Raw genomic sequence first — 12,512 nt, 5'->3', positions numbered from 1 at the left:
TGTCTTCCAAAGGAACAATAGATTTTTGCTTTGATAATCTAGCAGGAAGAATCTGACTGTTCTGGGGGAGGAAAAGGGACAATAGCCTATTCCATTCCGAGCCAGCAACTGGTGAATTTACTTAAGATTGGAGGGGGGAAAACCCCAAATCTTGGCATATAATTTTTATTATTTTTTTTTATTCTTCCCCCCCACCCCAAAGAGTTGAATCAATGGAGTCCTTACCAATACTGAGCAGAAATCCTAGCAGAAACACAGAAAGAGATTGGGAGAACGCTTCGACAGCATCTTCTATTGCTTCAGTGGCAGAATACACAGGTGACTATTTTGTTTTACTTTGAGCATTTGTCATGAATATCAGGTCATAAAAAGCTGCCGTATATTTGATGTGACACTTTTGGGTTTTTTGAGAAGTCGTCAGGTGTATTTTGATCTAATCTCTCTAAAAGTTTGTTATTGTAGAAAAATATTTGAGGAGGGGTTGTCATTTTGATGAATGACATTCTTAATATTTGTAAATATAGCGCAAATAATTTTTACTTGTTTATCTTCTTTAGGTCCAAAATTATTTAAGGAACCCAGCAGCAAATCAAACAAACCTATTATTCACAATGCTATATCTCATTGCTGCCTTGCTGGAAAAGTGAATGAACCACATAAGAATTCAATATTAGAGGTAAACATTAAAATACAAGATCAGTAATGCACTTAAATTAAAATGTATCTGTAATACTCATTTTGTAATCCCACATTGTAGCAAATTTTCCTAAAATGTACCTGTATTGAGAATCCTTTACTTCCCTTGACTGTGTGGACTTGTGGAAAACACGATCCTGCATTTAGAGTTGAATTTGTGAGTTTATAAAAACTGAAAATCATGTTCCAAAAACTTCAAACACTTAATCAGCTATATGTGAAAGCTTAAAGCTTGGCATAACATGGACATTTTCACTGTGAACAATCTAAGTGTGTCTGTTTATTTTTAATGCAGGAACTAGAAAAATGTGATGCCAACCACTACATTATCTTGTTCCGTGATGCTGGCTGCCAGTTCAGAGCACTTTACTGCTACTATCCTGACACTGAAGAAATCTACAAGCTGACTGGAACAGGGCCAAAGAGCATCACCAAGAAAATGATTGACAAACTTTATAAGTACAGTTCGGACAGAAAACAGTTTAACGTGATCCCAGCCAAAACCATGTCTGTCAGTGTGGATGCTCTTACTATTCATAACCACTTGTGGCAAGCCAAGCGACCTGCAGTGCCAAAGAAGACTCAGACTCGTAAATGACACTGAGTTCTTGGGGAGAAGATTGCTGAATGGGGTTGCATCGAAAGAAGACACGTTTACCATTTTCCTGCAGTTTGGTATGAAATGTGCAGAACCATAAACACTTTTTAAGAAGCTTCTAAACAGAAACCGTGGATGCAAGTTAAGAATGAAGGAACATTGCCAGTGTTTTTTATGAATAAATCTGCTGTTACACCCAATGCTAACTACTGTGGCTTTCAACTGATGAGGGACTGTGCATGTAGCAAGATCGTTAACAAGTGGATTTCCTTTTACTTGAAGCTTTTCATCGGTACAAATTGGGAATAATTGAGTTCTGTTTCCTCTCCACCTCATTTCCTCCTTTTTCCTGTCATTCTTGAAGGTGGCAAGCTCTGAACTTCAGTAGAAGGATTGAACAGATCTTGAGTGAAGTGTTTTGGGTTGGGTTTGGTTTGGTTTGGTTTTTTAAACAGTCTTTAGGGAAATCTTCCTTTCAGACTTTTTTGAGGAACTGTTTAATACATCAAATTGTTGTACTGTATCTACTGCCAACGTAAGTCCAGCTCTCAGATTTCTGAAAAAAGCCCCAACATGTGCTGCTCAGAACAGAGTTTACTTGCAGTATCTGTTTAGGATAAGCATTGCAAGGATTGCAAAAGCCAGTCTTTTTTTTAAAAAAAATAATTGTTCGCAAATTTAAAGATCTCTGGAATACAATCGTGAAGAGGCATACAGGTGCTACTACTATAGCTGGAATGTGCCTGACTGAAACTTAAGTCAAGCTGAATGGAGCACAGTTATTACTGATTTCAGTTTCAGGTAGTGTCCTAAAGATTTGTTTGCTTTGTTAAAGATGGATTCTGGTAGGTATAGAACATTTCCACTCTGAGCACGCTACTCCTGTACAATGGTGCACTTAATGATCACAAATTTTAATGTTTTTATTACATCATGAAATGTAATTCTACTTCCTTTGTCCTGTCTTTATTCTGAACGAGCAGCATGCTCTAAAATGAAGAGTGTGTTATGTTTTTATTTTGGGTGATATATTAATATATATCGATTTGTTTTTCTCATTTAAAAGCAATTTTTAAACAGACATTTGCATTTGTTTCAGAATCCCAAATAAGTCGAATGGCTTGGATTTCTTTTCATGTTGAAATATTAAATCTTGAGTTATGACCTTAAAAGTCTTTGTTTCAGCAGATTAAGTTTTTGTCTGTGGTAACAGGGTATATTTGCAATTCAGTTCAATTTTATTTTTTTTTTTAACACTCCCATTTCTCATTTTTGGTCCGGACTACACTTCTGAGTAGGTTTCTGTAGCTATTACCCAATTTAATCCGCTAACTTGCGCCCGCTACGTGCGGCTTGACACTACTACTTGCAGGTCATGTAGGCTTATAACTTCGGTTTGCACATGTTTACTTTTATTTGAAGTATATACTTGAATATGTATCTCTTGAGTGCAGAAGGCACTACACCATCCTAGAGACAAACTGAGCTCTAAAATACAATACAGTGTCATTATTAAGCTTTGAAAATAATGGAAGTTAGTTGTGTACATAAGGGGAAAATAGGGTACATAATAATAAAGTGCTAACTAGACAGAGCAAAGTGAAGGTCTTCCATTGCAGTCTCTCAATTTTTTTTCCCCCTTCCATTACTCCTTGACTAGGCTGCTGCAACTTTGTAAATTATGTTAGATAGTTTGCTGCTTGTAAATAATTAAAGGCTTTATGGTTTCTAAAGTGCTAAGTATTAAACACTGTCATGAGTGTAACTTTTGTTACCATGCTTTTCATGCTTGTGCTTTATTTCTCACTGTTTGATATTATATACCATATTTATTTTATGAAACACTGAAATTTAATAAAAATCATTAACTGATTTAGTTTTTTTCATGTGTACTTCTGTTGTTGTGACACTTCATCCCCCTCAGAACTAATATGCTTTAAAGATGTGCTATTCTATGTTTAGTTGTGCTCTTAGAAAGCTTCATCTGTATGTAGCTGTAATAACTTTATGACAAGTTTTCCTGACCCTGATTGCGATGTGCAAAAATTCAACCAGAAGGCTTTCAGAAAGTTAACAGTCTATTTAAGGATTTATTTGATCAGTCTTCAGACTCTTGAATCTGGCAGGTGGGTTTTCTTTGATCTATGTATTCAGTTAGTGACAGAATTTTGGAAGCACCAAGAGAATTTCTTTTGTAGAGCTCCTCAGTATTAGCTTGCTTGTGATTTGTAAAGACAAGTTGCCTGCAGAATTTAGAAATAAGCTGGTGGTTTAAGCTTTGTAATGAATCCATATTGGTTGCACAGAAGTGAAATTTGCATTCTGAAAACTATGGATTTTTTCCAATGCAGAAATAGTTTTCTATGACTATACAATAAAATTTTCAAAGATAGTCTTTGTTTGTAGAGATTAAAAAAAAAAAATAACCAGTGATTCTAGTGATTTGTACTTTTATGTATTTCATTCAGGCTGAGATATCATTGCCCATAGAAAGGACTGGAACAACAAAGGCGATGTCACCTTCAGTGTCCTCCTGGATCTCATTGCACTAGATCAGGTCCTTACTTTTCCTGCTGCAATGTGGCCTCATTTACTACTGGAAACAATAGGAGGTGACATCCATTTGGAGAGGGAGAGGAGGCCAAGGAGTTCTTCATCTTACAGGCAGCATGTAGCCCCAAGCTGAGGATCAGAGGGGAAGTAGGAGTAAGTCACTTTCTAAGAGATTAAATTTTCTGAAAAACTAAGTTTTAGTTATATAAAAAAAACCCCATTAATCTCAAATACCTTGGCAAGGAATATGCTGTATTAATTTGGTCTGGAAGCAGGAAGAGGGAGAACTTATTTGTAAGAACATGACTCAGAATTTACACAGAGGAATGTGGATAAACTGTAGATGTGTAGAGGCAAATGCAATCAGCATTTTGTAGAAGGGAGAAAAATTCATTTTCTTACATAGGTTTTGTATAATCCAGAATGCCAGCTTAAACTTGGTTCGCTGCTTGGTGTCGGCCCAGGGTGAAATATGGTTGTAGGACTGTGACTGCATATCTTTGTTAGCATAGTTCTTTGTCTTAAGTTTATCGAATTCTGAATACGTGGCATTTCTAACTAGTTTTAATGATGTTATGCTTAATGCTTCACTTACAGTGGCTGAGAATCATTACGTGTAGGGATAGTTAGGTGATCTGTACACTGATAATTGCCATGGAAGATCTCACCATCTTCTTTGCTGTTGTCTCTTCTAAAAATCACTGCTTAGAATATGAATTTTTGTCCTCTTCACAGCCACCTGAGGGTACTGTGTAAATACCCTGACAGCTGAAATGCGAGGAAGGTTACTGGCTGTTCCAGTAGAGTGGTGCTCTGCTCTGTCTGGGTGCCTCCTGTAGATAAATAGCAATCGTTTGTCAACCTGCAGCTTTAAGAAGTTTAGTTTGTTTTTCACCAGGATTGATTGGAGCCAGGGTTGTGCCTTCTTCCCGCTTCCCATGTAAAAGCGAGCAGAACTGGCTTTGGTTAAAAAAAAAACAAACAACTTTCAAGCTGTTCAAAAAGGTTCTCGTGCTTCCTGGGAGTATGGGCAGGAAGAGGGAGTGGGAGCTTTAGGTACAGCTACGCTATCAGCTTTTCCTACTGACTGTGGGGCTAAACTGTAACAGCTGTCTAAAAACAAGGGAGATACAATTTTTATTTTTTTTTCCCCACTGAATTTTCCAAAGATGTGCCTAAGCCAGACAGCCTTTGTAGCGCTCCCTGGAAACGGACCACAATGCTCTGGCTGTTTGCTCTGAGCTAGAGAATTTGTTTTCCATATAGAGTAGTCTGCAAGTAGGTCTGCCTTTGACCTCTCTCGATTTCTTACTAGTTTCTTACATGTAATAAATACAAGAATGTACATCTTTAAAGTGCTTTTAAATGCAGTTTCTTTTTCTCAAACTCCCATTCATCGGTCTGTTGCGTATTTGCACATGCTGTTTGCGTCTGTAGATTTAATGTGTCTTTGTCTCATTTTCATCATGCTTTCTAGTAGGGTAAGAGTTCAAGCAAGAATAATCTGAGTTTTGAAAAGCCTGACTTATTTTGAAAACCTTAATACAGTTGAACACTATATGCTGGGCTGCTAGAACGGTTCAGTTTGCAAAAAAAAAAAAAGTAAATCTGACTTCTTGCCACTAAACTGGAGAGTTCAGAGCGTAGACACTGGTGATCTCTTGAGTTTTCACTTACTACAAGCAATAGTTTGGGGCTATAGTATAACACGAGTGACATGAATGAGTTCTTGGCACTCTAATTTTGTGTTCCTTGTGCTTTTTTTCCTTACAAGTCTTCAGAACTGAGCATTAGAGGCAGTGTCAGAACACTGGAACCCCCCTGGCTTTGATTTTTTTTTTAGGTTGTTTTGGGTTTGGCTTTTTTTTTTTTTTAATATAGCAACAAACGGGATGCGTCATCTTCACTCTGAACTGACTGTCCTTGGAATCTGGGATCTGCTCTGCTTTCTGACAGCAGGATCGTACCTGGGGTTTTTCCTCAGGCATACATTGATATAGCCAGTCTTCATGGTTGTGTATTAAGCTATTATCCACGCTGTGCTTATCTAATTAAATAGCTTTCAGTTAATTAAGCTTTTAAATTTAATGTATTTTAAGCAGTTCAGTGAAATGCAGCTGGCTGCGTGCTGGTGTGACTGAGGATGGCAGTGGCAGGGTATGATTTCTGCCCTGGATTTTGTGGCTCGGGTGTCAAACAGTAGCTGAATTCTAAGACTTCGTAGGAGGCTGGTTTTGCTGTGACACTCCAAGGACGCTGCTGCCGAAAGTGACCTGCAAAAAAGATTTTTGAGAGGTTGTTTTTGTACCCATTTTTACTGCTATGTTAGGTATGCAGAACTGGAGAATCTGTGAAGTATTTTGTGGGGGAGGTGTTGTGTGTGCTGCTGCTACGTGAAAACTTTATATAATATTCTTCAGGACAGTTTGAAATTAAGATATTCATGTGGTCGACAAGTATATTTTTTAGATGTCTAAACTACATATTTCGACACGTTAAAGCCAAAAAAATTGAACTCTTGTCCTCACATTGATCAGATGTTCTATTGTTTAATTATATATGTGAAGACTGAGTATTAAAAATGGAAGAAAAAGTTTACTTCATCTTATTTCTGTAATATTTTTTTGTAGTCTTGCGCGTATGTTAGGATATACTTAAAACTTCCGTGGATGGCGGGTCTGATCATGGATTTAGCTTTAATACATTGTTGCAGAAACCAAGGAACATTGATGTGATGCATCCCAAGAGATGCTCCACAGGTAATCTTGAGCGCTTGGAATATGTAGGCACATTTAATCTGCCTCTGACATGTGCCTCAGAATCTAAGAGAAGGGGACATTGAATCTTGACTTGTTTTTTGACAAAAGGGTATGACATGCATTGGTATAGTCCTTTATCTCATGCAGATTGTCAGGACAAATATACCAGAATTACAGGAGGAACTTTCACTCCATGAAATGTAAGTAATTGCCCATATTGGATTTAAATTTTTGCACTTAACTGGAGATTACCATTCAGGTGATGGACTGCAGTTATCATGTAGTAAGCAAAAAATCCTTAGTGTGGTTTTGAAATTTTGTTTGAATGCATTGTCAATATAAAATTATTATATAAAGAAAATATTTCCCTTATGGTTCTGAGTTTTCTGTTTGCAGGTACATGAAGGTTTATTTTGGTTTTAGGGGTTTTGAAGATCTCAAGATTCCAGTGTACATATGAAAAAGTGTATTTTTGCTCTTCTGTTCCAAGTGGTAAGTTAGACTCTTATCTTAAAAAATTAAACCAAACTTTGATCAAAAATGCCATTCTTTCCACTTAAACTTTCTTAATTAGGAATATGTTGTTTGTTGAATCTTGGTTTTTTTGTCTGTTAGGGTGACCATAGATTATTTGTCAGTGATTTGGGGATTGATTTTTTTTGTGTATACAAATGGAATTGAAGACTGTAACTACAGTGTTCCGCAGAGTTAGCCAATGTCAGAGTTCTTTACAGCTGGCTGTATTAATCAATGTTAATATAGCCATATTTTAAAGACCTTTCTTATAATTTTGGTCTATTTTTAACTGTTTGTTTAGGACTGACCTTAGAATTGGGAAAACTTTGCTATTAAAAAACAAGCTTATGCGTTAGTAACAAGAGCTTAATTTTTCACATTCACGTTCACATTTCACCATCCAGCTAGAACATCTTGCTTTAATCGTTTGTCTTTGTTGAGGAGATTCCATCCTGATATGTGAAAAGAAATGATGTGTCTGTATTCGTGCAAGCATTTCTTTGCCTTGTTCCCTAGCTTTCCCAGGAAGCCTGGCCTTGGCTGTACATGTTGCAACCAAGGCTGGAGTTACCAACTGTACCGCCTTCAGCAGCCCGTTTGCAGCCTGTCACAAGCCTCCCTCTAGCAAACAGCAGCATCACAAGGTTAACTTTGATTTATCTGTCTGGTAATACCTACTTTATCAAGGAATGTGCTCAGTGGGATGTCTCCCGACAGTGAAACTACAGTCCACGGAACTGTTAAAGTCATCTTCAGGATCTGGGATTTTCTCTGCCAGGTAGTAAACACTGCAAGTTCAGTTTTCTGAAATAAAGAGGAAACAAAGTAACTTCAAATGATGAAAACTCACAAAACGAGAGCTAAGCACTGCTGTAGAAGGTCCCGTATGAGCTGAGCACTAAAGGTTTGGGTATTACAGATTCTGACTTGTAATTTTATATGTGAATGCTTCATGCCATTTTAAGTGATTTCTGATGGTGTTACAGTGTCTAGTACTGAGCATTAAAGATGGCAGTATATTCTAGATTCTGTATTATAGATCTGTTTCCATACTAAGTGTATTGCTTGCGATAATATTGAAGATTAAGAGGAGTATGTGACTGAGTTTATACTGTAAAAAGTGTAGCAAAATGGCTGTTCCTTCTCTTTTGTTTTACATTGACAGTTTGACTGCCAGAAGTCCATGATATGAAGTTATCCAAAGAAAGCTGCTGTGGTAACTATGAATCTTCATATGAACGAAATGGAATGGCCCTTATGGATGAAGGTCAAATTAACTGAAAAGATTAGCTAATTTAAATGCTGCTTTTTTTTTTTTCCCCCTGGTTCATAAATGATCCCAAATCTTATGAGTAGCTATTCTTGTCCCCCAGATTGCAGACAGGAATTTACTCCATCCATGTGCGAATAGAATAATGATAAAAATAAGCTAGTATTTCAATAGTTGAACTATATTAAATACAGTCCATATGCCAAAAGGATAGATTCCAGGAATTGAAAGGGAATTGAAAGACTTGCTGTGATAGAAACGTGAAATAAAAAGCGAGTAACCTTTAGTCTATTCCCCCTTTACTTCGGAGGATTGATTCTTCCCATACACTTCACATTGCAAGACTATATTGTGTTAGTTATCTAAAGCATATTTAGACATTTGAGTGATAGATTTTTCTAGTGATACACTTTCTGGTGTCACAGAGCTGCTGAATGCTTCCCTCCTGGTAAAGGCTCTAATTACATCTCAAAGTCCACCAGCAGTGAAAGGAGCGGCTCTTGTGAACATCTCTGATTTTCAGCAGTCCTCAGTGAGGTGCTACCTGCTCAGGCATGTTTTCTTGATGGTTTAGTACATTATTTCATATTGTGCTTTTCAAAAAACACGTTTTGTGACAGCTAAGATACCTGTGATATTTTATGCACCTTCTTCTGTTCCCCAGCTTGCCCTTTCAGTGCAATGTTGGTGTGCACAGTGAATGCTGAACACAGTCCCATTTCTGTTGCAAAATTACAGGATGGATTTATTTGCTCGTCTTTGCTAAATGTAAATCTACTTTCAAATTACATCTTGGTGCTGAAGTACTGTCATAGTTTTCTGATACATCCCTCTAAACTTGTTCAGAAATAACGTATATTTATCATAGTGGGGGAAAAAAACTCTGGGGGAAAAGCATCTTAAACTGATGTGTGCAGCAGGGATGATTAAATATTCAATATACAGCATTTGTTAAAATTTAAATGAGGCACTCGAAAGAATGGTTTGAAGCATATAAAACACCCAGAATTGCCGTGGCAATTACATGAAATCTTACAAAAAAAACCCCTTCCTTCGTTTGAACATATGTCTTCTCAGGGAATAACGATAAAAACTGAATTTACAGTAAAATAAAAAATCCTTCATGGTTTTTGGTTTCCTTTTTGTTTCCCAGCCATGTCAATACCATATTTTTTTCCCTTCCTTCTAATGTATATTTTAGTGCTCTAGAATCTTCTCTTCTAAAAGGAAGCTTTTAGTCCTAGAAGCTAATTTTTCTCATCTGGCACAAAGTTTTAAAGGACTTCTTGTTCATTTTGCAGGTTTTTTTCCTCTCTTACTACTGCTGTTGCTGTGGAAGGTGAAGCAAGATAAAAGGTGCAACCAGGTAAAGAACCTACTGCTGAGAAGCAATGAAGTCCTCTTGGTGTGGTGACGAAGCAACTGAGAAACACAGGACCTGGTGACAGTGGCACAAACAGCGGTAAAGCAAGACACAACCTGGGAAATTATAATGTGGGATGGTTATGGGGGTTGTTGGGAAATGAAGGTAGGCAGGGGAGATCTCACAGCCAGGGAGCTGTGAGGCAACCAAATCCAAGCCCATGTAAGAAATTTAAGAGTGCTGTGATGCTGTGGGCATCTGGACAAGTTTTCACAACTTCACTAGAGAGACCACCGTTCTTTTTTTAACGAACTTCAGCAAATGCAGACATTTCTGAAAAAAACACTTCAGTTTTGTGATGTAACTAGAAAGGCTTGTTCAGGATGAGCTGTTACCTGTGGCTGCTTGTACAGAGCATTAAATCCTGTTCTGCGGTCTTTGGGTTTTCATACCAGTGAGGGAAGCTATTGCTGGTGTTGAAATTACCTTCTTCTGCGTGTAATCATTACAATTTAGTTGTACTGGAAAATTGGAAGACGTTTATTCTTCATGTAAAGATTTGTCTTGTTTAAAGACAACAGTTAAAAAGTAATTTGAACAGGGACTTGGCTTCCTGCTGTCCCCCTTGACTTGGGTAAGTTTACAGCAAAATGACTTGATGGCTTCTAAATTTCTCACTTGTACATATATGTTAATCCTAGAGTTATCTTCACTATTTAAAGTATTTGTGTCCTGCAAGATTTTAAATATATTATCATTTTTACAGTGTTTGCTTAAAACACCTAACAAAAACAATCTCTAGTTGTCTACTGTTTGCATTTGATCTCAAAGTTAAAATCTACATGTGTGTTGTGCGCTGTAGAAATGGGTTGTCTTTCTGGAAGTCTTGGAATGCAGATGTGAACTGTAGTCAGTGAAATATTTTGAAGTGTTTGGGGGCAGAACATGTACTGAATCCTGGCTCTGTAAAGATATCGGTAAAGATAAAAAAAAGTTCAGTTAAAAAGCCACAAACTTTAATGTGTGTGTTTTAATCCTTATTTTCTATGATTCAATAAATGAATTAAATGACCTTTAAATATAATGTTGGAGTTGTACTGTTACTGTAACACAACAGCAAATCTAACATCCCCTTTGTGCATGAATGCAGAAGAGTTCTGAAAGCTGAGGTTAAAAAACTTTTTTCATGTGTCCCAGCTTTGGAAGAGATTACTTGAAACATGGGCTTGTAAATCTTAGGACTTTGGCACTCTAAAGCCACATCTTGGCCATGGATTTTTAAGCTTAAAGTTTGCTCCCAGAAACAAACCAGACAGCAGCCTCTAGTCTTGCTGCATGCAGCTCTTTTATTTTCATTTGTCTTTACAGAAATGTGAAGTATCTTCACAGTAATTGTACAAAAACACCTCTGGTTGGCTGTCTGCCGTGCATCCCAGCAGATCATCTCACAAAATTAGGTCTCGGAGAGGAAAGATGGGAGTTTGATCTGCTGTTGTGGATAAAAATCCATGCATGAGCAGACCTTGAGAGATGTCCAGTCTCTTGCTCAGGGGAAATAAGTGTCATGTTCTATATAGATTGAAGTAAAAAGGAGTTTAACAGGAAATAAATATACTCTAATATTTGTTTTAATATTTGATTTTACTTTAATGCATGATAGATGGATTTAGTCCATATTTAGTGTATGAAACCGTTAGTGGACACATAACATGCGATGGAGCCGTTTGCTGATAAACTTGAAAATATCGCAGCCTTCCTTGTTTCTGCGTTCCCCAGGCTTGTCATGTCTCTGCATTGGAACACAACTCCTTCCTTACAGAAAATTGTTTTTCTAAGTTTGTCAGCAGCTGGAAGTAATAGCCATTGTTATCATTGCCCCAGGGGGCTCCGGGGGAGTCCTTGCTTGCACACCCATCCCAGACAGCCCTTTTGTAAGCAGAAATGACTTGATGCATCAATGTTGCCAGGACCATTACAAAAATAAAATACTTTTGTTTTTACATTAGTATTGTAACTGTGTCTAAAGAATTAGAAAAGTTAAATGTTTGGTTTTAGACTTGCATTGACCACAGGTAAGTATCTACAGTATTTATTTCAACATCCCATTAGAATGTCTGCTATAAATTTACACCATAGAAAGAACGTCTGCAAAGTGCGTATGGTTTATACACATAGCTTTTCTTTTTAAATACATGTATTTATACATTAAACAAACAGAAGCGTTGTCAAAATACAGTAATATTGAGGGTTGTTATTTTAATAGGATCACAAACCACATATAGTCTATACTTCTTTTGGTATGTGGGTTTCCTCTTATGCTAATTATCTCCTCCACTTAAAGGTCAATAAGAATTGAGGAAGGCGAGGGACCTAAGGCTGAGCTCCTGCCGCAGCACCCGATGTCTTTGCATCTGATGTGGGTGCTGGGGGCATGTTGCACTTGGGGGTTGGGGGGTGGGTGTTGAGTGGGGAAACACGGCGCTGCTGGAGCTGTGCTCGCTGCCCTGTGCTCACTAATGCTGTGCTTACAGAGCTCGGTGCCCCAGTGGCCAGGCAAATGGAAAAAAAAAATAATTAAAAACTGTTCTGAGTAAACGTGCAGATAACCACATCATCCATGCTGCTGGGGCCTTTGGTGTGGTTTTTGCTTTTAAACCTGTAACACTGCTTTGTTCCACTCTGCTTTGAAAGCTAAGTGGGGATTGGAAAATCATCTGTCTGAAATCTAGGCAATTAAATATATTAACACTTGATGAG

At 37.5% G+C, this 12,512-nt stretch overlaps 1 protein-coding gene across 5 annotated transcripts in view; it reads left to right on the top strand.

Moving 5' to 3' along the window:
* CAMSAP1 (calmodulin regulated spectrin associated protein 1) overlaps window positions 1–3,166 on the top strand; it is a 28,687-nt gene extending 25,521 nt beyond the window's left edge. For all 5 annotated transcript variants that reach the window (XM_055802547.1, XM_055802534.1, XM_055802540.1 and 2 more), the window contains 3 exons: window positions 203–318; window positions 558–676; window positions 992–3,166. In XM_055802547.1, coding sequence (XP_055658522.1) covers window positions 203–318; window positions 558–676; window positions 992–1,294 — 538 coding nt within the window. In that variant the 3' untranslated portion in view covers window positions 1,295–3,166. The remainder of the gene's footprint in view (window positions 1–202; window positions 319–557; window positions 677–991) is intronic.
* Window positions 3,167–12,512: the final 9,346 nt, after the last annotated feature.

This window comes from Falco peregrinus, chromosome 1 (genome assembly GCF_023634155.1).
Source record: "Falco peregrinus isolate bFalPer1 chromosome 1, bFalPer1.pri, whole genome shotgun sequence".
Taxonomy (NCBI): Eukaryota; Metazoa; Chordata; class Aves; order Falconiformes; family Falconidae; genus Falco; species Falco peregrinus.
This window is presented reverse-complemented; position numbering and strand designations above follow the sequence as displayed.